The 26014-nt window shown below is 41.8% G+C and overlaps 1 protein-coding gene across 1 annotated transcript in view; it reads right to left on the reverse strand.

The window, feature by feature from the left end:
• lancl2 (LanC lantibiotic synthetase component C-like 2 (bacterial)) overlaps nucleotides 1-23151 on the reverse strand; it is a 54886-nt gene extending 31735 nt beyond the window's left edge. Inside the window, exons 1-4 of the mRNA XM_020494553.2 lie at nucleotides 22835-23151; nucleotides 22578-22683; nucleotides 21698-21906; nucleotides 1907-2024 (exon numbers count right to left, since the gene is read on the reverse strand). Coding sequence (XP_020350142.1) covers nucleotides 1907-2024; nucleotides 21698-21865 — 286 coding nt within the window. The 5' untranslated portion in view covers nucleotides 21866-21906; nucleotides 22578-22683; nucleotides 22835-23151. The remainder of the gene's footprint in view (nucleotides 1-1906; nucleotides 2025-21697; nucleotides 21907-22577; nucleotides 22684-22834) is intronic.
• Nucleotides 23152-26014: the final 2863 nt, after the last annotated feature.

Raw genomic sequence — 26014 nt, forward strand, 5'->3', positions numbered from 1 at the left:
TCTAACCTAACAATTTCACAACTGCTCCCTTATACACCAAGTGTAAAGGGATTAAGAATATGTACATAAAGATATATGAATGAGTGATGGTACAGAACGGCATAGGTTAGATGCAGTAGATGGTATCGAGTACAGTATATCCATATGAGATGAGTAATGTAGGGTATGTAACATATAAAAGTGGCATTGTTTAAAGTGGCTAGTGATACATGTATTACATAAAGATGGCAAGATGCAGTAGATGGTATAGAGTACGGTATATACATATGAGATGAGTATGTATGTAGGGTATGTAAACATTATATTAAGTGGCATTGTTTAAAGTTGGGGCGGCAGGGTGGCCTAGTGGTTAGAGCATTGGACTAGTAAGCAGAAGGTTGCAAGTTCAAACCCCCTGACAAGGTACAAATCTGTCGTTCTGCCCCTGAACAGGCAGTTAACCCACTGTTCCTAGGCCGTCATTGAAAATAAGAATTTGTTCTTAACTGACTTGCCTAGTTAAATAAAGATAAAATAAAAAGTGGCTAGTGATACATTTTTTACATACATTTTTCCATTATTAAAGTGGCTGGAGTTGAGTCAGTGTGTTGGCAGCAGCCACTCAATGTTAGTGGTGGCTGTTTAACAGTCTGATGGCCTTGAGATAGAAGCTGTTTCTCAGTCTCTCGGCCCCTGCTTTGATGCACCTGTACTGACCTCGCCTTCTGGATGATAGCGGGGTGAACAGGCAGTGGCTCTGGTGGTTGTTATCCTTGATGATCTTTATGGCCTTCCTGTGACATCGGGTGGTGTAGGTGTCCTGGAGGGCAAGTAGTTTGCCCCTGGTGATGCATTGTGCAGACCTCACTACCATCTGGAGAGCCTTACGGTTGTGGGCGGAGCAGTTGCCGTACCAGGTGGTGATACAGCCCGACAGGATGCTCTCGATTGTGCATCTGTAAAAGTTTGTGAGTGCTTTTGGTGATAAGCCAAATTTCTTCAGCCTCCTGAGGTTGAAGAGGCTCTGCTGCACCTTCTTCACCATGCTGTCTGTTTGGGTGGACCAATTCAGTTTGTCCGTGATGTGGACGCCGAGGAACTGTGGATAGGGGGGTGCTCCCTCTGCTGTTTGCTGAAGTCCACGATCATCTCCTTTGTTGACGTTGAGTGTGAGGTTATTTTCCTGACACCACACTCCGAGGGCCCTCACCTCCTCCCTGTAGGCCGTCTCGTCGTTGTTGGTACTGTGTTTATGAACATTTCGACACTCAAGCCTCTCCATGTCAACATCCTTCACCCTTAGATCAAACAGTGGGTAAAAGCACTAAATCAAATCAAATTGTATTTGTCACATGCGCCAAATACAAGCCCTTAACCAACAATGCAGTTCAACAAATAGTTAGGAAAATATTTACTAAATAAACTAAAGTAAAAAAATCATGTAATAAAAAGTAACGCAAAATAACAATACCGAGGCTATACACAGGGGGTACCGGTACCGAGTCTTTGTGTGGGGTACAGGTTAGTTGAGGTCATTTGTACATAGGGGTAAAGAAAGGTAGGGGTAAAGTAACTATGCATAGATAATAAACATCGAGTAGCAGCAGTGTAAAATCAAAGGGGGGGGGGGTCAATGTAAATAGTGCGGGTGGCCATTTGATTGTTGTTCAGAAGTCTTATGGCTTGAGGGTAGAAGCTGTTAAGGAGCCTTTTTGGATCTAGACTTGGCGCTCCGGTACCGCTTGCCGTGCGATAGCAGAGAGAACGGTCTATGCCTTGGGTGACTGGAGTCTGACAAGGAGTCAGAGATGACTGAGTCAGAGGTGAGTTTTTCTACCCTTGAGACATGATTAACCGTCTCTCACCTTCAATCCCATCGAGGTCTCTAAATCATAACTGAAGATCAGTCTGGCCACTGGTCACTGACCTGTCCAGCCCGTATAGGTGGAGAAGTCGTGGGGGTCAGCCGTCTTCAGGCCCTCCTCCATCTGCTGCAGCAGGTCCTTGATCTTGTTCTGCACCTTCTTCTGGAACGCCTCGCTGATCTGTGGCGGGATAGAGGAGGAGGGTAAGAGAACACATGACCACACCATATCTTCCTTGTGTCTTCCAGTTCCAGTCCATGAAACCGCGTACAAGGGTGACAATGGAACACAAATGGTACGGACAGTCCTTGTAAAACACAAACCGCTCGGAGGAGACCAGACCTAAAAAGGACAACTAAATCCAGGTAGGCATACGTTAAAATCACGTCAAGAGCTAGGGTTAGACTAGGGTGCGGGAAGGGGGTTTAAAGTCAAACTGGAGTTTTGAAAAGAGCTTGCGAGCCAGAGTTATAGTCTTGAAAGGAAGTCGAGAGCCATGGAATTGTGAAGAGACATGCACCTTTGCATTTATAGCTTGTGATCCCCAATACAAAGCACTCAGGTGGGCAAGTTGCTGACTTACAAGCCCTTAACCAACAATTCAGTTCAACAAAATATAAACTAAATTTTAAAAATTAACACAATAAAAACAATACTGAGGCTATATACAGGGGGTACCAGTACAGAGTGGAGGGTGTAGGCCTGTGATATTCTGTAACACCTGCAAATAGCAGAGAGACAGAGGCATTCAACTCTTACCCTACGAGGTCTGGAGCATGCTGTTTTTCTGTTCTAACTGCTAATTAAATTGCACGCACCTGGTGTCCCAGGTCTAAAATCAGTCCCTGATTGGAGGGGAACAATGAAAAAAACACTGAGGTCCAGAGTTGAGTTTTGAGAAAAAAATTGTAGACCTCCACTAGTCTGGTTCATCCTTGGGAGCAATTTACAAACGCCTGAAGGTACCACGTTCATCTGTACAAACAGTACGCAAGTATAAACACCATGGGACCACGCAGCTGTCATACCGCTGAGGAAGGAGACACGTTCTGTGAAAGAAATGAACATACTTTGGTGCGGAAAGTGCAAATCAATCCCAGAACAACAGCAAACGATCTTGTGAAGATGCTGGAAGAAACGGGTACAAAAGTTTCTATTTCCACAGTAAAACGAGTCCTATATCGACATAACCTGAAAGGCTGCTCAGCAAGGAAGAAGCCACTGCTCCAAAACCGCCATAAAAGAGCCAGACTACAGTTTGACACTGCACATAGAGACAAAGAGTGTACTTTTTGGAGAAATGTCCTCTGGTCTGATGAAACAAAAATAGAACTGTTTGGCCATAAAGACAATCGTTATGTTTGGAGGAAAAATTTGAATGCTTGCAAGCCGAAGAACACCATCCCAACTGTGAAGCACGGGGGTGGCAGCATCATGTTGTGGGGGTGCTTTGCTGCAGGAGGGACTGGTGCACGTCACAAAATAGATGGCTTCATGAGGAAGGAACATTATGTGAATATATTGAAGCAACATCTCAAGACATCAAAGTTAAAGCTTGGTCACAAATGTGTCTTCCAAATGGACAATGACCCCAAGCACACTTCCAAAGTTGTGGTAAAATGGCTTAAGGACAAAGTCAAGGTATTGGAGTTGCCATCACAAAGCCCTGACCTCAATCCTATAGAAAATTTGTGACAAGAACTGAAAAAGCGTGTGCGAGCAAGGAGGCCTAGAAACCGGACTCAGTTACACCAGCTCTGTCAGGAGGAATGGGACAAAATTCACCCAATTTATTGTGGGGAGCTTGTGGAAGGCTACCCGAAATGTTTGACCCAAGTTAAACAATTTAAAAGGCAATGCTACCAAATACTAATTGAGTGTATGTGAACTTCTGACCCACTGGGCATGTGATGAAATAAATAAATCTCTACTATCATTCTGACATTTCACATTCTTAAAACAAAGTGGTGATCCTAACTAACCTAAAACAGGGAATATTTACTCGGATTAAATGTCAGGAATTGTGAAAAACTGAGTTTAAATGTACTTGGCTAAGGTGTATGTAAACTTCCGACTTCAACTGTATATGCTCAGTCACACAATCCATTGGTTGGAAATAAGGAACGAAGGGGCACACCTTCAATTCACAAAACAACAAACACAAACACAAAAAGACAGCTCCCTTTCCCAGGCCAAAACAACAGAGTGACAGCTTGGGTAGCTCCGATGGCCTCCATCCAGCACCCTAGAGCTACAAACTGCCTTAGCGGGTCGTCTTGTGTCATATATATATATATATTTTTTTTTATTAAATAGGCCACCTCAGCAATTCTCTTGTGATGCATATCCAGAATGCATTTTCAATTTCACTGCTCCACTGGTTTGAGACGGTAAAAGAACAGCTCAGCATCGACAGCTAAGTCAATACACTTTCTTGGGACTGTCACAATGCAAATGCCATTAGAGGCTACAACAGTGCAATCTCTCGTGGACAGACTACGGAGACAAAGTGGTACACGAATTTCTGACCAAATTAGGGAAGATTTTTGTTCTGGGTTAAAGGAGATTGAAATAAAAATAGAGTAGTCTACATAGGCCTATATACAGTACCAGTCAAAAGTGTGGACACACCTACTCAGTTTAAAACATTTTTACTATTTTCTACATTGTAGAATAATAGTGAAGACATCAAAACTATGAAATAACACATGGAATCATGTAGTAAGCAAAAAAATAATGTATTAAACAAAAATATTTACAATTTGAGATTCTTCAAAGTAGACACCCTTTGCCTTGATGACAGCTTTGCACACTCTTGGCATTCTCTCAACCAGCTTCCAGTCACCTGGAATGCATGTCAATTAACATGTGTGCCTTGTTAAAAGTTAATTTGTGGGAATTTCCTTCTTAATGCTTTTGAGCCAATCAGTTGTGTTGTGATAAGGTAGAGGTGGTAAAAGATAGCCCTATTTGGTGGTAGAAGATAGCCCTTTTTGGTAAAAGACCAAGTCCATATTATGGCAAGAACTGATCAAATAAGGAGAGAGAAATTACAGTCCATCATTACTTTAAGACATGAAGGTCAGTGAATCTGGAAAATTTCAAGAACGTTTAAAGTTTCTTCAAGGGCAGTCACAAAAGCCATCAAGCGCTGATGAAACTGGCTAAGTTCATTAGAGTTACCATCCTCAGAAATTGCAGCCCAAATAAATTCTTCACAGAGCTCAAGTAACAGACACATCTCAACATCAACTGTTCAGACTGTGTGGATCAGGCCTTCGTGGTCAAATTGAAGCAAAGAAAGCACGTTGACGTGGTTGACGTGTGGTTTCCACCATGAAGCATGGAGGAGGTTTTGATGGTGTGGGGGGGGGGATTTGCTGGTGACACTGTCTGATTAATTTAGAATTCAAGGCACACTTAATCAGCATGGCTACCACAGCATTCTGCAGCGATATTCCTACAAACCATATGGGAAGGTGTATCATTTATTTTTCAACAGGACAATGACCCCAAACTCATTTCCAGGCTGTGTAAAGGCTATTTGACCAAGAATGAAAGTGATGAAGTGCTGCATCAGATGACATGGCCTCCACAATCACCCGACCTCAACCCAATTGAGATGGTTTGGGATAAGTTGGATCGAATGAGTTGGACCGCAGAGTGAAGGAAAATCAGCCAGCAGTGCTCAGCATACGTGGGAACTCTTTCAAGACTGTTGGAAAGCATTCCTCATGAAGATGGTTGAGAGAATGCCAAACGTGTGCAAAGCTGTCATCAAGGAAAAGGGTGGCTACTTTGAAGAATCTAAAATATAAAAATATATTTTAATTGATTTAACACTTTTAGTTACTACATGATTCCATATGTGTTATTTCATAGTTTTTATGTCTTCACTAATATTCTACAATGTAGAAAATAGTCAAAATAAAGAAAGCCCTTGAATGAGTAGGTGTCAGGACTTTTGACTGGTACTGTATTTCAATCATATTGGAATCAATTTCATGTTCAATCGAGTTCTATTTAGCTAGGCTGCTACCCGAAATTAGTCTCAATTTCATGATGTGTAGGCCTAATGATGTGTGCAATGATGTGTCAAGTAATTGATAGTGCATAGCCTAAGCATTAGAACAAGCTGCCTCAATATTTACAACCATAGGTGATAATTTCCCTCTAGGAGCTGATCTGTTATCAGGCTCTAACATTAAGGTAAGAAAAATGCTGGAAAATGCTGATCCGAGAGCAGCGCTGCCTTTCGGGCCTATCAGTATCGACACATGCTCTAGCGACTCACTTATTGAAAGTTCTCCCTACGTGTTGTTTTGTAAAACGCATGCGTTGTTAAAACACTTGTAATAAGTTCCATCGCTATTAATTCATAGACATGGCTATTTGCATTTATGCAAAACATATGGATTCTCCCTTTAAAGAGTGGAGGGGGTGAATGTCAACAGCTGCTTTACATTAAGCACATAGAAGTTGTGACTCTCAAAGTACTGAATAAATTGTCAGTGAGTAATCCCCCCCAGGCGCACCTTTTTGACTTGTTGATGGCTACCGGACCGGCCTTGATTTCAACGTCCACAAATGGGACTCCCTTAAAAAAAAAACACTACTTCTATGCAAGTGACTTCTTGTAGTAGGTTAGGAGAGTATATATTCTTATCCTAAACTTAACCAAATTCTTCTGACATGCTGCGTAAGATCTCCTAACCTGCTACGAAAAGGTCATAGCTGCATTGAAGTGACGTGTTTTTAGGGAATCTCATCCACATCCGGTTCAGATTTGGTCCAATCTGGACTGGCCTTAAATTTGGCCCAAACAGACATCTTTATAAAAAAAATTACCAGTTAAAATGTGACTGAGAACACATTCTCACTTCCAGCAACGACCTGGGGAATAGTTACAGAGGAGAGGAGGGGGGATGAATAAGCCAGTAGGAAGCTGGGCATGATTAGGTGGCTATGATGGTATGAGGGCCAGATTAGGAATTTAGCCAGGACACCAGGGTTAACACCCCTACTCTTACAATAAGTGCCATTGGATCTTTAGTGACCACAGAGAGTCAGGATACATGTTTAGCGTCCCATCCGAAATATGGCACTCTACACAGGACACAGGGACTAAAATGGCGCCGTAAGAAATGGCAGCAGTTTTACGGCGCCCAACCAATTGTATTATTATGTGGTTTTCTTCGCATTATTGGCAACATATTTTGTACATAATGTTTCTGCAACCGTATCTTACGTCCTGGATATCAGGACAGCGATCACTCACCTCGGATTAGACAAAGAGCTTCTGGATATCAGGACAGCGATCACTCACCTCGGATTAGACAAAGATTTTTCCTACAACAAGGACGATGCACAAGACACTCTCCAAACACTCCACAGGACCGACATCCCCGTTATTTGCAAGAGGAAGCGACACAGGTACAGAGGACAAAGAGTCAGATGCCTGGTCAGGACCCGGAGAAGGCGACTGGGAAAGCTGCCATTACCGTCAATACTACACGCCAACGTGCAATTATTGGACAATAAATTAGACGAGGTACGGTCAGGAAAATCCTACCAACGGGACATCAAAAACTGTAATAACCTATGTTTCACGGAAACGTGGCTGAATGACGACTTGGATATTCAGCTAGCGGGATACACGCTGCACCGGCAGGATAGAACAGCACACTCCGGTAAGCTGTAAACAACAGCTGGTGCACGAAATCAAAGGAAGTCTCTAGATTTTGCTCACCTGAAGTAGAGTATATTGTGATAAATTGCAGGCCACACTACTTGCCTAGAGAGTTCAGCTATACTTTTCGTGGCTGTTTATTTACCACCACAGACAGATGCTGGCACTAAGACCGCACTTAGTCAGCTGTATAAGAAAATAAGAAAACAGGAAACCACTCATCCAGAGGCGGTGCTCCTAGTGGCCGGAGACTTTAATGCAGGGAAACTTAAATCAGTTCTACCAAATTTCTATCAACATGTTAAATGTGCAACCAGAGGCAAAATACATTTCTAGATCACCTGCACTCTACACACAGAGACGCATACAAAGCTCTCCCTTGCCCTCCATTTGGTAAATCTGACCACAACTCTATTCTCCTGATTCCTGCTTACAAGCACAAATGAAAGCAGGAAGCACCCTTGACTCAGGCTATAAAAAAAGTGGTCAGATGAAGCAGATGCTAAACTACAGGAGTGTTTTGCTATCACAGACTGGAACATGTTCCGGGATTCTTCCGATGGCATTGAGGAGTACACATCAGTCACTGGTGTCATGACGTTGGCCTGGGGGTAGGTTTATGACAGTCATAAATACCTCTTCCCCCCCTTTTCCTCTCTCTACCCTACTGATGTAACATTTGAAAACCCCTTGGTTAACATAGAGACTTTGGGAACATCAGAAGGTGCTGGGGAAATTAAAAAGCACTGTCGTTGCACCAATGTCTACCTAACCATAAACATCAATGCCTTTCTTAAAATCAATACACAAGTATATATTTTTAAACCTGCATATTTTGTTAATATTGCCTGCTAATATGAATTTCTTTTAACTAGGGAAATTGTGTCACTTCTCTTGCGTTCTGTGCAAGCAGAGTCAGGGTATATGCAGCAGTTTGGGCCGCCTGGCTCGTTACGAACTGTGTGAAGACCATTTCTTCCTAACAAAGACCGTAATTAATTTGCTAGAATTGTACATAATTATGACATAACATTGAAGGTTGTGCGATGTAACAGCAATATTTAGACTTAGGGATGTCATCCGTTAGATAAAATACCGAAAGGTTCCGTATGTCACTGAAAAATAAACATTTTGTTTTCTAAATTATAGTTTCTGGATTTGACCATATTAATGACCTAAGGCTCGTATTTCTGTATGTTATTATAATTAAGTCTATGATTTGATAGAGCAGTCTGACTGAGCGGTGGTAGGCAGCAACAGGCTCGTAAGCATTCATTCAAACAGCACTTTCCTGCATTTGCCAGCAGCTCTTTGCTGTGCTTCAAGCATTGCGCCGTTTATGACTTCAAGCCCATCAACTCCCGAGATTAGGTTGACAATACTAAAATACCTATTAGAACATCCAATAGTCAAAGGTATATGAAATACAAATTTTATAGAGAGAAATAGTCCTATAATAACTACAACCTAAAACTTCTTACCTGGGAATATTGAAGACTCACGTTAAAAGGAACCACCAGCTTTCATATGTTCTGAGCAAGGAACTTAAACATTAGCTTTTTAACATGGCACATATTGCACTTTCACTTTCTTCTCCAACACTCTGTTTTTGCATTATTTAAACCAAATCGAACATTTCATTATTTATTTGAGACTAAATTGATTTTATTGATGCATTATATTAAGTTAAAATAAGTGGGGGTTTTTGTCCTCCAATAATCGATATCGGTGTTGAAAAATCATAATCGGTCGACCTCTACCCCCAACCCCTCTTTTACGCTGCTGCTACTCTGTTTATCATATATGCATAGTCACTAACTATACATTCATGTACATACTACCTCAATCAGCCTGACTAACCAGTGTCTGTATGTAGCCTGTTTTATTTCTTTAAATTACCTATTGTTCACCTAACACTAGAGACTGTAATTAACAGTATTGCACTTTTCATGTAGCCTACTTTTGGCCAGCTAATAGCCTAACCACCGATCATGCAACATTATGGACTAATCCTGTTGTGAAATAGCCTACCTCTTGCAAAATAAACTACCATTTAAATTTCACAGGAGTCTTCACCCAATGTAGGCCATCCTGCCTTTCCCTCCATATTCAGCCTTCATTGATTTAATTTGGGCTTAGCGTATAGCCTAGTCTAAGCCCCTATAAAATCTGTTTATTCTGATGAATCAGGATCAGTCAAGCTTTACTCTTTATCTTGTGTTTATTTAGAGCGTGTCTGCTAGATTTGACTCAAGGCCATGAACAACATCAGTATTATGCTAACGAACGCCTCAAATAGGCCATCACTTTGACAGGCTTTGTGCAAGACACTGTAATAAATAGCTTTTCTCTTAACCAAGCTTATTATTTTACTGTTCATTGTTTTAGATGTCAAATGATGAGTTGACAACTTTATTTGAATGGATTTACAGTATAAAAATAACCCTAAAGCGTCAATATTGAGGTGAAAGAAAGTGAGAAGCTTAGAGCCCGAGGCACCAAACCCCAACACTGATGAATAGATATATATATAGGAGTGATATCCAGGTCTAAACTTCTGAATGAAGGGAATCCTGTATGAACTGAAGCAGAGAAAACAAAACATCAAGCAAGTGTCAATACTACCTCAATCAAAATGGCTGGAGGCCGCTGCTGCCACAACACCAACGACTAGGTCAAACTGTGATATCAACAGAGCTTAAGAAGATGGGGAAGCAGGAAAAGGGTTGGTTCTAGAAGCAGACATGTCTGTGTGAAATATGGTTCCATCTCTGAGAGGATATAGTGGAGAGCCAGATGGATGAGGGTGAGGCCTTGAAGAAGCCCCAGGAGCCAGGAGGACAGAGACAGAAATGGATAGAAACACACAGTAGGCTTGGGAGTTATCCAGATTTTCATACCGTCCTTCTCTCATATCAGGATTTAAGGTATGACAGTCAAAGCACACAAGGTGGCGCCATAAACGCAAGAAAAGCTCATTGGGCCTCTATTACCAGAATGCTAACAAGATTAGCACAAACTAAGTGATATCACATAGACGCTTTCAGCTAAATGCTAAAAGATTTTTAAAATAATAATACATTTAAGTTTGTAGGCCAGTTGACGTACAGTCAATAACACAATAGAAAAATCAATATACAGTGTGTGCAGATGTAAGATTAGGGAGGTAAAGCAATAAATAGGCCATAGTGGTGAAATAAATACAATTTAGCATTAACACTGGAGTGATAGATGTGCAAGTAGAGATACTGGGGTGCAAGAGAGCAACAAAAAAGATATATCAATATGGGGATGAGGTAGTTGGGTGGGCTATTTACAGATGGGATGTGTACAGGTGCAGTAATCGGTAAGCTGCTCTGACAGCTGATGCTTAAAGTTAGTGAGGGAGATAGAAGTCTCCAGCTTCAGTGATTTTTGCAATTCGTTCCAGTCATTGGCAGCAGAAAACTAGGAGGAAAGGCAGCCAAAGGAGGGGTTGGCTTTGGGAGATGACAAGTGAAATATAACTGCTGGAGAGTGTGCTATGGGTAGGTGTTGCTATGGTGACCAGTGAGCGGAGATAAGGCGGGGCTTTACCTAGCAAAGACTTATAGATGACCTGGAGCCAGCGGGTTTGGCAACGAATATGCAGCGAGGGCCAGCCAACGAGAGCATACAGGTCACAGTGTTGGGTAGTATATGGGGCTTTGGTGACAAAACGGATGGCACTGCGATCGACTACATCCAGTTTGCTGAGTAGAGTGTTGGAGGCTATTTTGAAAAGGACAGCGCCGAAGTCAAGGATCGGTAGGATAGTCAGTTTTACGAGGGTATGTTCGGCTACATGAGTGAAGGAAATCTATTAGTAGATTTGGATAGAAAACACTGCCGTTTCTAAAACTGTTTGAGTCATGTCTGTGAGTATAACAGAACTTATTTAGCAGGCGAAACCCTGAGGACAAACCATTGAGATGTTCTTTTTGAGGTCACTCTTTTCAATGGGAATCCAGATTTCTAAGGGACCTTCTTGCAGTTCCTATCGCTTCCACTGGATGTCAATAGTCTTTAGAAATTGGTTGAGGTTTTTCCTTTGTGTAATGAAGAAGTACAGCCATCTTGAATGAGGGTAACTTGAAGTGTACTTTTAGATAGAGGCGAGTGACCAGAAAGCTAGCTACAATTTGTTTTCCTCCTGTATTGAACACAGATCATCCGTCTTCAATTTGATCTATTATTTATGTTAAAAAATACCTAAAGTTGTATTACAAAAGTAGTTTGAAATGTTTTGGCAAAGTTTACAGGTAACTTTTGAGATATTTTGTAGTCACGTTGCGCAAGTTGGAACCGGTGTTTTTCTGGATCAAACGCGCCAAATAAATGGACATTTTGGATATATATTGACAGAATTAATCAAACAAAAAGACCATTTGTGATGTTTATGGGACATATTGGAGTGCCGACAAAAGAAGCTCGTCAAAGGTAAGGCATGAATTATATTTTTATTCCTGCGTTTTGTGTCACGCCTGCAGGGTTGAAATATGCTTCTCCCTCTTTGTTTACTATGGTACTATCCTCAGATAATAGCATCGTTTGCTTTCGCCGAAAAGCCTTTTTGAAATCTGACATGTTGGCTGGATTCACAATACGTGTAGCTTAAATTTTTTATCTTGCATGTGTGATTTCATGAAAGCATGATTTTATAGTAATTTATTTGAATTTGGCACTCTGCATTTTCTCTGGCTTTTATCCCAGAGATGTTAAAACTCTTTTCAACCACTCCACAAATTTCTTGTTAACAAACCGTAGTTTGGCAAGTCGGTTAGGACATCTACTTTGTGCATGACACAAGTAAATTTTCCAACAACTGTTTTCAGACAGATTATTTCACTGTATCACAATACCAGTGGGTTAGAAATGTACATACACTAAGTTGACTGTGCCTTTAACCGGCTTGGAAAATTCCAGAAAATTATGTAATGTCTTTAGAAGCTTCTGATAGGCTAACTGACATCATTTGAGTCAATTGGAGGTGTACCTGTGGATGCATTTCAAGGCCTACCTTCAAACTCAGTGCCTCTTTGCTTGACATCATGGGAAAATCAGCCAAGACTTCAGGAAAAAACCTTGTTTTTACAAATTTACAAATGCCTGAAGGTACCACGTTCATCTGTAAAAACAATAGTACGCAAGTATAAACACCATGGAACCACGTAGCCGTCATACCACTCAGGAAGGAGACGCTTTCTGTCTCCTATAGATGAACATTATTTGGTGCGAAAAGTGCAAATCAATCCCAGAACAACAGCAAAGGACATTGTGAAAATGCTGGAGGAAACTGGTACAAAAGTTTCTTTATTCACAGTAAAATGAGTCCTATATTGACATAAAATGAAAGGCTGCTCAGCAAGGAAGAAGCCACTGCTCAAAACCACCATAAAAAAGCCAGACTACGGTTTGCAACTGCACATGGGGACAAAGAGTGTACTTTTTGGAGAATGTCGTCTGGTCTGATGAAACAAAAATAGAACTGTTTGGCCATGATGACCATCGTTATGTTTGGAGGAAAAATGGGGAGGCTTGCAAGCTGAAGAACACCATCCCAACCATGAAGAATGGGGGGTGGTAGCAGCATGTTGTGGGGGTGCTTTGCTGCAGAAGGGACTGGTGCATTTCACAAAATAGATGGCATCATGAGGGAGGGAAATTATGTGGATATATTGAAGCAACATCTCAAGACATCAGTCAGGAAGTTAAAGCTTGGAAGCATACTTCCAAAGTTGTGGAAAAATGGCTTAAGGACAAAGTCAAGGTATTGGGAGTGGCCGTCACAAAGCCCTGACCACAATCCTATAGAAAATATGTGGGCAGAACTGAAAAAGCGTGTACGAGCAAGGAGGCCTACAAACCTGACTCATTTACACCAGCTCTGTCAGGAGGAATGGATGAGAGAAATACAAGCTGAAATAAATCACTCAACTATTATTCTGACATTTCACATTCTTCAAATAAAATGGTTATCCTAACTGATCTAAATCAGGGAATTTTTACTTGGATTAAATGTCAGGGATTGGGAAAAACTGAGTTTAAATGTATTTGGCTTAGGTGTATGTAAACTTCCGACTTCAACTGTAGGTATTTGTAGTCAGAACCGTCCAGAGTGGTGATGCTAGTCGGGCGAGCGTGTGCGGGCAGCAATTGGTTGAAGAGCATGAATTTAGTTTTACTAGCATTTAAGAGCAGTTGGAGGCCACGGAAGGAGTGTTGTATGGCATTGAAGCTCGTTTGGAGGTTAGTTAACACAGTGTCTAAAGAAGGGCCAGATGTGTACAGAATGGTGTCGTCTGCGTGGAGGTGGATCAGAGAATCACCAGCAGCAAGAGCGAAATCGTTGATATTTACAGAGAAAAGAGTCTGCCGGAGAATTGAACCCTGTGGAAACCCCATAGAGACTGCCACAGTCCGGACAACAGGCCCTCCGATTTGACACACTGAACTCTATCAGAGAAGTAGTTAGTGAACCAGGCGAGGCAATAATTTGAGAAACCAAGGCTATTGAGTCTCCCGATAAGAATACAGTGGTTGACAGAGTCGAAAGCCTTGGCCAGGTTGATGAAGACTGCTACACAGTACTGTCTTTTGTCAATGGTGGTTATGATATCGTTTAGGACCTTGAGCGTGGCTGAGGTGCACCCATGACCAGCTCGAAAACCAGATTGTATAGTGGAGAAGGTACAGTGGGATTGTAAATGGTCGGTGATCTGTTTGTTAACTAGGTTTCGAAGACTTTAGAAAGGCAGGGCAGGATGGATATACAGTGAGGGAAAAAAGTATTTGATCCCCTGCTGATTTTGTACGTTTGCCCATCAATGCAAATCAATTTATAACATTTTTGACATGGGTTTTTCTGGATTTTTTTGTTGTTATTCTGTCTCTCACTGTTCAAATAAACCTACCATTACAGTTATAGACTGATCATTTCTTTGTCAGTGGGCAAATGTACAAAATCAGCAGGGGATCAAATACTTTTTCCCCTCACTGTAGGTCTGTAACAGTTTGGGTCTAGAGTGTCTCCCCCTTTGAAGAGGGGGATGACCACGGCAGCTTTCCAATCTTTAGGGATCTCAGACGATACGAAAGATTGGTTGAACAGGTTACTAATAGGGGTTGCAACAATTTTGGCGGATCATTTTAGAAAGAGAGGGTGCAGATTGCCTAATCCATCTGATTTGTAGCGGTCCAGATTTTGTAGCTCTTTCAGAAGATCTGGATTTGGGTGAAGGAGAAGCGGGGGGCTTGGGCAAGTAGCTGCGTGGGTGCAGAGCTGTTGGCCGGGGTAGGGGTAGCCAAGTGGAAAACATGGCCAGCCGTAGAAGAAATGCTTAATAAAATTCTTGATTATCGTAGATGTATCAATTGTGACAGTTTTTCCTAACCTCAGTGCAGTGGGCTGCTAGAAGAGGAGGTGCTCTTATTCACCATGAACTTTACAGTGTCCCAAAACTTTTTGGAATTAGTGCTACAGGATGCAAATTTGTTTGAAAAAGCTAGCCTTTGTTTTCCTAACTGACTGTGTAGATTGGTTTTTGACTTTTTGTGTTTTGTGGGGGCTATTCGATGCTAATTCACAGGATGTTTTTATGCTGGTCAAGGGCAGTCAAGTCTGGAGTGAACCAAGGGCTACATCTGTTTTAGTTCTACATTTTTTTAATGGGGCATGCTTATTTAATATGGTGAGAAAAGCACTTTTAAAGAACAACTAGGCATCCTCTACTGACGGAATGAGGTCAATGTCCTTCCAGGATACCCAGGCCAGGTCAATTAGAAAGGCCTACTTGCTGAAGTGTTTTAGGGAGCATATGACAGTGATGAGGGGTGGTCATTTGACCGCGGACCCATTACAGACGCAGGCAATGAGGCAGTGATTGCTGAGATCAGTGATGCAGAGGTGTATTTAGAGGACAAATTGGTCAGGATGATATCTATGAGGGTGCCCATGTTTACGGATTATGGGTTGTAGCTGGTAGATTCCTTGATAATTTGTGTGAGATTGAGGGCATCTAGTTTAGAATGTAGGACGGCCGGGGTGTTAAGCATATCCCAGTTTAGGCCACCTAACAGTATGAACTCTGATGATAGATGGGGGGCAATCAATTCACATATGGTGTCCAGGGCACAGCTGGGGGCTGAGGGGGGTCTATAACAAGCGGCAACAGTGAGAGACTTATTTCTGGAAAGGTGGATTTTTAGTAGAAGCTCAAACTGTTTGGGCACAGACCTGGATAGTATGACAGAACGCTGCAGGCTCTCTCTGCAGTAGATTGCAACTCCTTTGGTAGTTCTATCTTGATGGAAAACTAATTGCAAAAGCAGGCAAATCCAGTTCAGAAAGTTGAACAAGCATAGCGAGTAGCTACCGAATGTCATTTTCGGTGAGTGTGGACATTTACAAGCAAAAGTGAACGAGAGAAATTGGGCAAATCAACTAAGTTGACGCATGCTTATCTGAAGGAAGAGCAGCATGTGTACATGGAGGAGAGAAGAACAGAGGGGGGAAAAAATGCTAGTAGGAAGCACAAGATGGCAACTCATCCAGAGCCCTGACTTCAGTCGGAAAGCCATTAGAAGAGATCTGATGGCAAATATTTAGTAGTAAGATCATCCCCTCATGTGCACCGCACAACAGAGACTCGCCGACAGATATAGAACACTATGGACTCACCAGCTCACTTTCTCCCATTATGCTATTTACAAACAAACACGTGACTGGCTCAACTGTTCTGGGGAACTATGGAAACTGCATGATTTAAAATAAATGTGACAGGTAAAATGAAGAACGCAATCTGCTTTATCTCCTAAGTTCACTGCAGGTAATAACTTAAAAGTAGCTACAAATATTCACATTTATAGAAAAACGTCAAAGTAATAGTTGACGATATTGAAGGTATTGAAAAACCATCCCGTGGCTTTTTCCAAATACCCCACACGGTATACCGCCCACGCCTAACGCACAGCCAGACAGACCACAGACACAGCCAAGAACTATCAGTACCCTTAGCTATTGTATTATTTTCAGCGTCAATACCACATACAACCAAGACAATAGTAACCTGCCTGTATGTGTAGCCTAAGACTACATAATATAGCCTAATTCTGCTAGCACCATGGACAGAGTCAGAACGAAGGCTAAACTAAGCCTGGGTTAAGTGTGTGCTGCAATGCTAAAGGCAGCGCTACCGTGTTTAAGCATCTTGGACAGTGACACACAACCTTGATGTAAGGTTAATCCAGGGATAACAAAAAACTAATCTCTGAGGATTTAATTTTGACAACAACCAATCATATTCACAAAGAGTACTATTTGTCTGATCTAATGCAGGCCTTGAACATGGCCTTATGATTCGTTCTGCACATAAAAAGGGTAAGGCCAACCCCCTTGTTTGATCATGGATATGCAGTCCATTCTCTTGGGACCAATTTCCAATCAACAATATACACTGTAGGACAAGGGGGTACATGGCCTATGGAATGCAAAACAAACAATTGAGATCAATTTAAAGGACCAGCTCATATTACTGAAAGCATAGGCTTATGGAGCACAGCGGGCCTGACTACTAACCACTAGGAACATTGTGCTGGAGTTCACAATTCCCACTGCAGCCAGGCATGGAGAGGGAGTGCTCAACAGAGAAACAAACATTCACTGTTTAACATAACAATAGGAGGGAGAGAGAGGGAGGGGCTGTGAGAAGTGCTACTGTATTGCATGCTGATGTGTTGTTAAAATGGATAGTTCACGCTACAGCCTGATTCTAAAATATATTAAACGTTCTCATCAATGTACACACAATACTCCATGACAAAGCAAAAACAGGTTTAGTCATTTTTGCAAATGTATTCAAAATTAAAAACAACGGTACCTTATTTACATAAGTATTCAGACCCTTTGCTAGGAGACTCGAAATTGAGCTCAGGTGCACCCTGTTTCCATTGATCATCCTTGAGATGTTTCTACAACTTCATTGGAGTCCACCTGTGGTAAATTCAATTGATTGGACATGATCTTGAAAGGCACACACCTGTTTATATAAAAAGGTCCCAGTTGACAGCGCATGTCAGAGCAAAAATCAAGCCATGAGGTCAAAGGAAGTGTCCACAGAGCTCCGAGACAGGATTGTGTCGAGGCACATGACTGGGAATACAGATATGCATCGGTTTGTCACAGATACCTTAAAAAAAAGTAGAGGTGTGGATCAGAAAACCAGTCAGTATCTGGTGTGACCACCTTTTGCCTCATGCAGCTCAACACACCTTCATCGCACAGAGTTGATTAGGCTGTTGATCTCATCACGCTATCTCTGTGCATTCAAATGGATTTATGCCTGCCCATACCATATCCGCCACCATGAGTCACTCTGTTCACAGCGTTGACATCAGCAAACCGCTCGCCCACACAACGCCATACATACGGTCTGCCATCTGCCCGGTACAGTTGAAACTGGGATTCATCCGTAAAGGAGGATAATTCGCCAGCGTTCCAGTGGCCCTCAAAAGGTGAACACTTGCCCACTAAAGTCGGTTACAACACTAAACTGCAGTCAGGTCAAGACCCTGGTGAAGACGACGAGCACGCAGATAAGCTTCCCTGAGACTGTTTCTGACAGTTTGTGCAGAAATTCTTCAGTTGTGCAAACCCACAGTTTCATCAGCTGTCCGGGTGGCTGGTCTCAGACCATCACACAGTTGAAGAAGCTGGATGTGGAGGTCCTGGGTTGTGAGGCCGGTTGGACGCACTGCCAAATTCTTTAAATTGACATTGGAGGCGGATTATGGTAGCGCAATTAACATTAAAGTCTCTGGCAACAGCTCTGGAGGACATTCCTGCAGTCGGCATGCGCACACTCTGTCAAAACTTGAGACATCTGTGGCATTGTTTTGTGTGACAAAACTGCACATTTTAGAGTGGCCTTTTATTGTCCCCAGCACAATGTGCACATGTGTAATGATCCTGCTGTTTAATCAGCTTCTTGATGTGCCACACCTGTCAGGTGGATGGATTACCTTGGCAAGGGAGAAATTCTCACTAACAGGGATGTAAACAAATGTGTGCAATTGAGAGAAATAAACATTTTGTGCATATGGAACATTTCTTGGATCTTTTATTTCAGCTCATAAAACATGGGACCAACACTTTACATGTTGCGTTTATAGTTTTGTTCCGTATAGAAATAAATTTTTCATACAAGCCATGTTGGCACCAAATGTTCTTTGACCTGAACACCTCAATTACAATATAAAAGTGACTTTCTCTAGGGCTGTGTGGGAACTTTCATTGCTCCCTGGTTGCCCCCTCAATCTCATCCAAACCACGACCCACTCTGCAGGCAGCCCTGGGCCAGACAAGTGAGTGAGTGAGTGAGTGAGAGAAAGAGAACGCCTAAGAGAGCTAAAGAGAGGAGGGGTGAAGTGTAATTCTGGTTTATTGGGTTATTTTATGGAGCCGTCTGCCTTTCTCTCCCCCGGGGTCTAGGTACTGATGCTGACAGTGAGTAAACACACAACACCAACTGAGGAATTAAGTTAAGAACATAACTTTTTTTTTTAACTGCACAGGTGACTGACGATCCCTCTGGCTCTTTTACCGTGTCCCCTGATATTTCCCTCTCTGTTTGATTGATGTAACCCAACAAAATGTTGGCCTGAGGACCAGACTACAGTAGCCAAGCCTCTCAGGAGCAGGAAAAGAGATATGATGTCAGGCCGGGTCTAAGTGTATTAGGGCAGGCTATCCACTCAAAGTGCAGAACCTATTTGTCAATCCCCATAACAGTATCAAGGTTGAGAGGTAAGGACTCAACCTCTATGAATCTAATGCATGAGCTGCTGAACATGACATTATCCCTGGTATCTCCTGTCACACTTGTGAATGATCTCAATTCAGTCCAGGGCTCCAGACTAGCTAGCAGCAGCCTAAAGGCCAAGTCATTAGACAGGCAGGATTGAGGCTGTGGAGGCTTATGACTAGGTGACCGTGGCAAGAAGCATTGTGCTGGACAGAGAGGGCCAGAGGGAAATTCTAAAAGGCTTTAGGGGGAGGGTCACAACTCACAACACAAAATGGCTTGGGAAACCACTGGGTATTAATGAAAATAGCAAAAAGATGGGAGACCAAATGGCCTACAGTCTCCTCTATTTTTGTCTTGTAAGTAAGTAGCCTTGGCTTGTGCGAGCCGGCACAACTTATAGGAGCAGGCACTCTCCTGTTTCTGTAGCTTGAGGGAACTTGATGTACAAGTACACCCCCGAGTGCCAAGCATTGCCGCATCGGGAACGAACTTCCAACCTTTCAATCTCAGGGCGGACACATAACCACAAGGCCACCGAGTTGTAGTCTTGCATGACAAAATGATTTGTCTCCAAGGCTAGGTCACGTGACTACATGATGTGTTATGACCATTATGTCATAGATTTCAAGGCTGTGACGATACCAGTATCGCAATATTTCTTCCATGGCAAAAGTGAAAACACGATGCAGATCAAACTCTTTTGTCCTTTAAAAACCTGCTGTATGTAAAATATTGTGTGCTATAGCTTGGAAAATAAATAAATGTGACTCTGTATGAAACATAATTAACTTTGTTACCAACATTAGGGCTGTTTTCTAAAAAAGTAAAACGAGCTTTGTTCTTTGTTTCCTTGCCACGATATACTAATGAGTATAAAGGCTGAGAGGGCATTAAATGATTAGCCACAATACTGGCCGGAGCCGGCAATGACAACAGTTTCTTGAGTCATAATTGTACCCCACTGCCAAAACAGATCCACACGAAAGGCCTCATTAGCAGTTAGATGCAATTACTTTTCCTAGGGGGAGCTGCAGTTCAATATGTCACAATTCAATCCATCACTGTATACAGGCCATAGACCTCCTACACCAGCCTTGCTAATCATCAAGATCATTTCTAAAAGCCCTTTCCTCCAGACCACTCTTTCCTCCACGGGACCAGGGATTTGCTGCATTGGTGTGAGAAGTGGGATGGCACTACCATGAGGCCATCTGTCATATTGGGAACGGCTACAGGTAAAATGAAGACATCCAAAGGAGCCTGTGGAAACTGGAAGTTGTGCCATTAACACAGCGCACAAGTAAACATAGCACCATTAGCGCAAGATAAAACAATGACAGCCGATTGCCAATTTCAGCACCAGAACCTCTGAACAGTGTGACACCCAGGTCACAGCTCATAAATTACAAGATTCAGCACACTTGTCCATTGGCAAACCGCCACACTGTTACCATGGTTGCTCCATGGAAATCAGTCTAAACAAAGTTGCAGTAAGAAAGATGCAAATGTCTCTAGCTACAAAACAGAATGTTAAATAAAATTATATTTACAATTACTCTACATTGTCCACAATGCTGTGGACACTGTTGGTCCTTTTGGTGGTAGGAGGTGGAGATTTTTTACCTGACTTTTTGCAGCGCTGGTAAGAGTTCTGTCGCTTGTATTTTCAATCTGTTGACAAATTGCATGTGATGCACAAAATATGTCAACAATAGCCAAATGTAGTCGACCTAAGCATGTTTCCTCGCAATCAGCTGGAAGTGTTTGCTGTTAGACTCGACCATATTGTGCAAGGGTTTGTCACCTGGGATTGGAATTGCATCCTTGTTGAAAATAAAAAACAGAAATGCAAACGACATACAAACCAGCATACTGAAGGTCTGGTTGATAACACTACTCTGTGGATATTTTGTCTCACATTCATACCTGCAAAAAGACGAACCACACAGAGAACCTGTAAAGTATATTTTATTTAGCATTCTGGCTTGTAGAGGTCGTGAGAGGAAACGTTCCTTATCGAAACGCTTATTTCTGCCCTACATAGAATTCTAAGCAATTCAACGTCGTTGGGTCTTCAGGCTAATAATGTGTCAGAGTGGTGTGGGCTCTGTGCAGGAATGGTCTGAGTGACTGTTATTACTGAGTAATGTGGTGTTTACTGACTAATAGCAGTCACAATGGGGCTAGAGTTGTCTAATACTGCACTTTGTCTGAGTTAGAGCTCTTCAGAATGTCAAAGATGCGCTTGTGGCATGCGCAAGTGAATCATAACAGCTACGTTACAATTTAGCCAGATACAGTAGCTACTTATGGCAAATAAATGTTAACAAAGGGGCTCTTACCTTTCCATTTTCGCCGAAAGGCTCGTTGCAGTCACTGTCCATTCCTGAATTGGAAGATGTGAAGACTCCTTTGTCCCAGTCGGGGTACGGGTTGATAAAAGATCTTTCCTCCATCTCCGCTTCCGTAGCCGACACTAATTTCAATCTTTTGGACATGTTGTCTCCCATTTTAACGGCAACTCGTCAAGGCCAAAATGTATACGGACTCCCTGTTGGTAGACAGTAAAGCGCGTTTCAAAATGAGGAAATCTAATTTTCCAATAGATTTCGCTTGTGGACCGTGTCTCTGAATAGATCTGCCTAGTTTAATATTGGCCTCTGTAGTGTGATATAAGAGATAAGTATTCTCATATAAAAGAAATAGGCTACATTTGGAGTCCAGACACCTGTGGAAAATGGATGCTACTAAACTAATGGTGGCTAACCCTTATCCATTCACCTTGGATAGCTAGTTTATGATAAGGAATTTATTCTCACAACTCAAATAGCAATAAAAGGCCGTTCCTGAATAAAAAGTTAAGTTAATCTGAATCAGCGCAAGTTTATAAGTTTACTTTATATAAAACATATTCATTTACAATCAAATAATTTGCTAGACTTCTATAATGCATATATAAAACTGGCGGAGAAGTATGTATATTGGCTAATGACAAACAAACCCGTAAGATATGAAAGCCTGAATACATAGCCTAGGCCTACTTTAACAAATGCAACGTGATCACACGTTTGTTATATTTAGTATAAAGTCATATGTAACCAATGTCACAAGGTTTTGTATAACTGTCCGTTACTGCAGCAAGTACATTCTCAATGGACAAAATCAATCCCACAATTCGACACAAATAGCCTATTAATGAACATAAAAACGCGGCAGGCTCACCTATTTTTTATATCAAATAATGACCATGCAATTAATTTCGTTTGTCTTCAGCCGTTGCAAGCGCTTCATCGATGCAGGAGGATAGATGAACCACAGTCGTAGCTGCCTTCAAAGCATCCAGAATGATTTCAGCATTAACACATGAATGCAGTTTTGTGATAGGCTCTCCTCATCCATTTCAGTCCTGTAAAACGTTATAAATTCTCGGAAATTAAAGCAGTTATTGAATACAGATAAAAGCATGTAAAATACTTTACTCTCTCAACGATATTAGTTCGCATCTTCTCTCATCATCATGTTCGGGATCCCGCTTTCGTATTCGGTGAGAGAGGTTTTTAAATTCAGAAATCCTACTGGTTGACGAGCTACGGGAGGCTACGGGAGACAGCCCACCAGTCCTGCAATAAGCAGCTGTCTCGTGCCGATCTGGACCAAATTTGAGTCCTAGCCTCTGAGGAAACAGATGGTGTTTCTGCTGTGTACTGATTTGGCGCACGCACACAGATTATACTACCACAAACAAATCTATAAACACCTCTGTGTACCTCCATCCCTTCCCTCGCTCTCCCTTCCCCTTAATTAATGGCTTTAGTTGTCCCCCACGATGAAATCGGGGAGGGGAATGTGGATTTGTCTCTGTTCCTCCGTTTGTACCTTAGTCACACGCGATATCTCTGACAGCACTGGGCCGATTTTGACGAAACTTGGTTGAATAATGGGTCTTACCATAGAGATCCGGCATTTACACTAATTTGCCCAGGGCGGGAGCTATAGTAATTAACTGGCATGTGTTAGTCACAAGCGATATCTCAATTGGTCCAAAGGGGGCGCTGCATCATTCGTGTGGGACAACATGTTTACTGTTGTTTTCATTGACAGGGGCACGTGATTCTGCTGAACAATGCAATCCTATTCTCTTCTGCATCCTCTGTGCATTTCTCAGCCAAAATAAGTTACTTTGTTTAGTTTTTTGTATTAGACAAAAAGGAGCATGCTCAACTTTCTTGTGGGTCAGGTTATTTCCACAGATGAGTGCTTTGACAGACTATTATCTGGGAATAGTGGTAGAAAAATTACCCAATTGAGTAAAAGTAAAGCTACAGTAATAGAAAACGACTCAAGTAAAAGTGAAAGTCACCCAGTAAAATACTACTTGAGTATAAGACTTAAGTCTTTGGTTTTAAATATACTTAAGTATCAAAAGTAAATGTAATTGCTAAAATATAGTTAAATATCAAAAGTAAAAGAATACAACATTTCAAATCCCTTAAATTAAGCAAACCAGACAGTATGATTTTCTTAAAAATATGTATATATTTACAGTTAGCCAAGGGCACACTCCAACACTCAGAATTAATTTACAAATGAAGCATTTGTGTTTAGTGAGTCCTCCAGATCAGATGCAGTAGGGATGACCAGAGATTTTCTCTTTAAGAGCATGAATTGGACAATTTTCCTGTCCCTCTAAGCATTCAAAATGTAACAAGTACATTTGGGTGTCAGGGAAAATGTATGGAGTAGAAAGTACATTATTTTCTTTAGGAATGTAGTGAAATTAAAGCTCTCAAATATGAATAGTAAAGTGCAGATACTACAAAAAATTACTTAAGTAGTACTTTAAGTATTTTTACTTAAGTAATTTACACCACTGTCTGGGAGTAATACACCTCTTCTTTAGTTAGGTAGCCAATGTCATCACCAAAGCCATTGCAGAAAGGATTAACATAAAACAAATGAAACAAGTCTGAACACACGAAAGGCATTTGATTACGCCATTTTTCATCTCGACTTGCCCTTATCTCTGCGCTAGTGCTTAATGAGCATGTTGATAACAGTGTGAAATACAATATTAGCAATTTGGCCACTCACACCTTCTATAGAAGCTATCGGTTAGTTTGTCCCTAGTTACAAAGTATTATATTTTGCTTTGTTCTACCAGCTATTGTTTCTTCCCCCTTCACATACAGTGGGACAAAAAAGTATTTAGTCAGCCACCAAATGTGCAAGTTCTCCCACTTAAAAAGATGAGAGAGGCCTGTAATTTTTATCATAGGTACACTTCAACTATGACAGACAAAATGAGAAGAAAAAAAATCCAGAAAATCACATTGTAGGATTTTTAATGAATTTATTTGCAAATTATGGTGGAGAATAAGTATTTGGTCAATAACAAAAGTTGATCTCAATACTTTGTTATATACCCTTTGTTGGCAATTACAGAGGTCAAACGTTTTCTGTAAGTCTTCACAAGGTTTTCACACACTGTTGCTGGTATTTTGGTCCATTCCTCCATGCAGATCTCTAGAGCAGTGATGTTTTGGGGCTGTTGCTGGGCAACACGGACTTTCAACTCCCTCCAAAGATTTTCTATGGGGTTAAGATCTGGAGACTGGCTAGGCCACTCCAGGACCTTGAAATGCTTCTTACGAAGCCACTCCTTCGTTGCCCGGGCGGTGTGTTTGGGATCATTGTCATGCTGAAAGACCTAGCCACGTTTCATCTTCAATGCCCTTGCTGATGGAAGGAGGTTTTCACTCAAAATCTCACGATACATGGCCCCATTCATTCTTTCCTTTACACGGATCAGTCGTCCTGGTCCCTTTGCAGAAAAACAGCCCCAAAGCATGATTTTTCCACCCCCATGGTTCACAGTAGGTATGGTGTTCTTTGGATGCAACTCAGCATTCTTTGTCCTCCGAACACGACGAGTTGAGTTTTTACCAAAAAGTTCTATTTTGGTTACATCTGACCATATGACATTCTCCCAATCTTCTTCTGGATCATCCAAATGCTCTCCAGCAAACTTCAGACGGGCCTGGACATGTACTGGCTTAAGCAGGGGGACACATCTGGCACTGCAGGATTTGAGTCCCTGGCGGTGTAGTGTGTTACTGATGGTAGGCTTTGTTACTTTGGTCCCAGCTCTCTGCAGGTCATTCACTAGGTCCCCCCGTGTGGTTCTGGGATTTTTGCTCACCGTTCTTGTGATCATTTTGACCCCACGGGGTGAGATCTTGCGTGGAGCCCCAGATCGAGGGAGATTATCAGTGGTCTTGTATGTCTTCCATTTCCTAATAATTGCTCCCACAGTTGATTTCTTCAAACCAAGCTGCTTACCAATTGCAGATTCAGTCTTCCCAGCCTGGTGCAGGTCTACAATTTTGTTTCTGGTATCCTTTGACAGCTCTTTGGTCTTGGCCATAGTGGAGTTTGGAGTGTAACTGTTTGAGGTTGTGGACAGGTGTCTTTTAAACTGATAGCAAGTTCAAACAGGTGCCATTAATGCAGGTAACGAGTGGAGGACAGAGGAGCCTCTTAAGAATTTACAGGTCTGTGACAGCCAGAAATCTTGCTTGTTTGTAGGTGTCCAAATACTTATTTTCCACCATAATTTGCAAATAAATTCATAAAAAACCCTACAATGTGATTTTCTGGAT

This window comes from Oncorhynchus kisutch, linkage group LG11 (genome assembly GCF_002021735.2).
Source record: "Oncorhynchus kisutch isolate 150728-3 linkage group LG11, Okis_V2, whole genome shotgun sequence".
Taxonomy (NCBI): domain Eukaryota; kingdom Metazoa; phylum Chordata; class Actinopteri; order Salmoniformes; family Salmonidae; genus Oncorhynchus; species Oncorhynchus kisutch.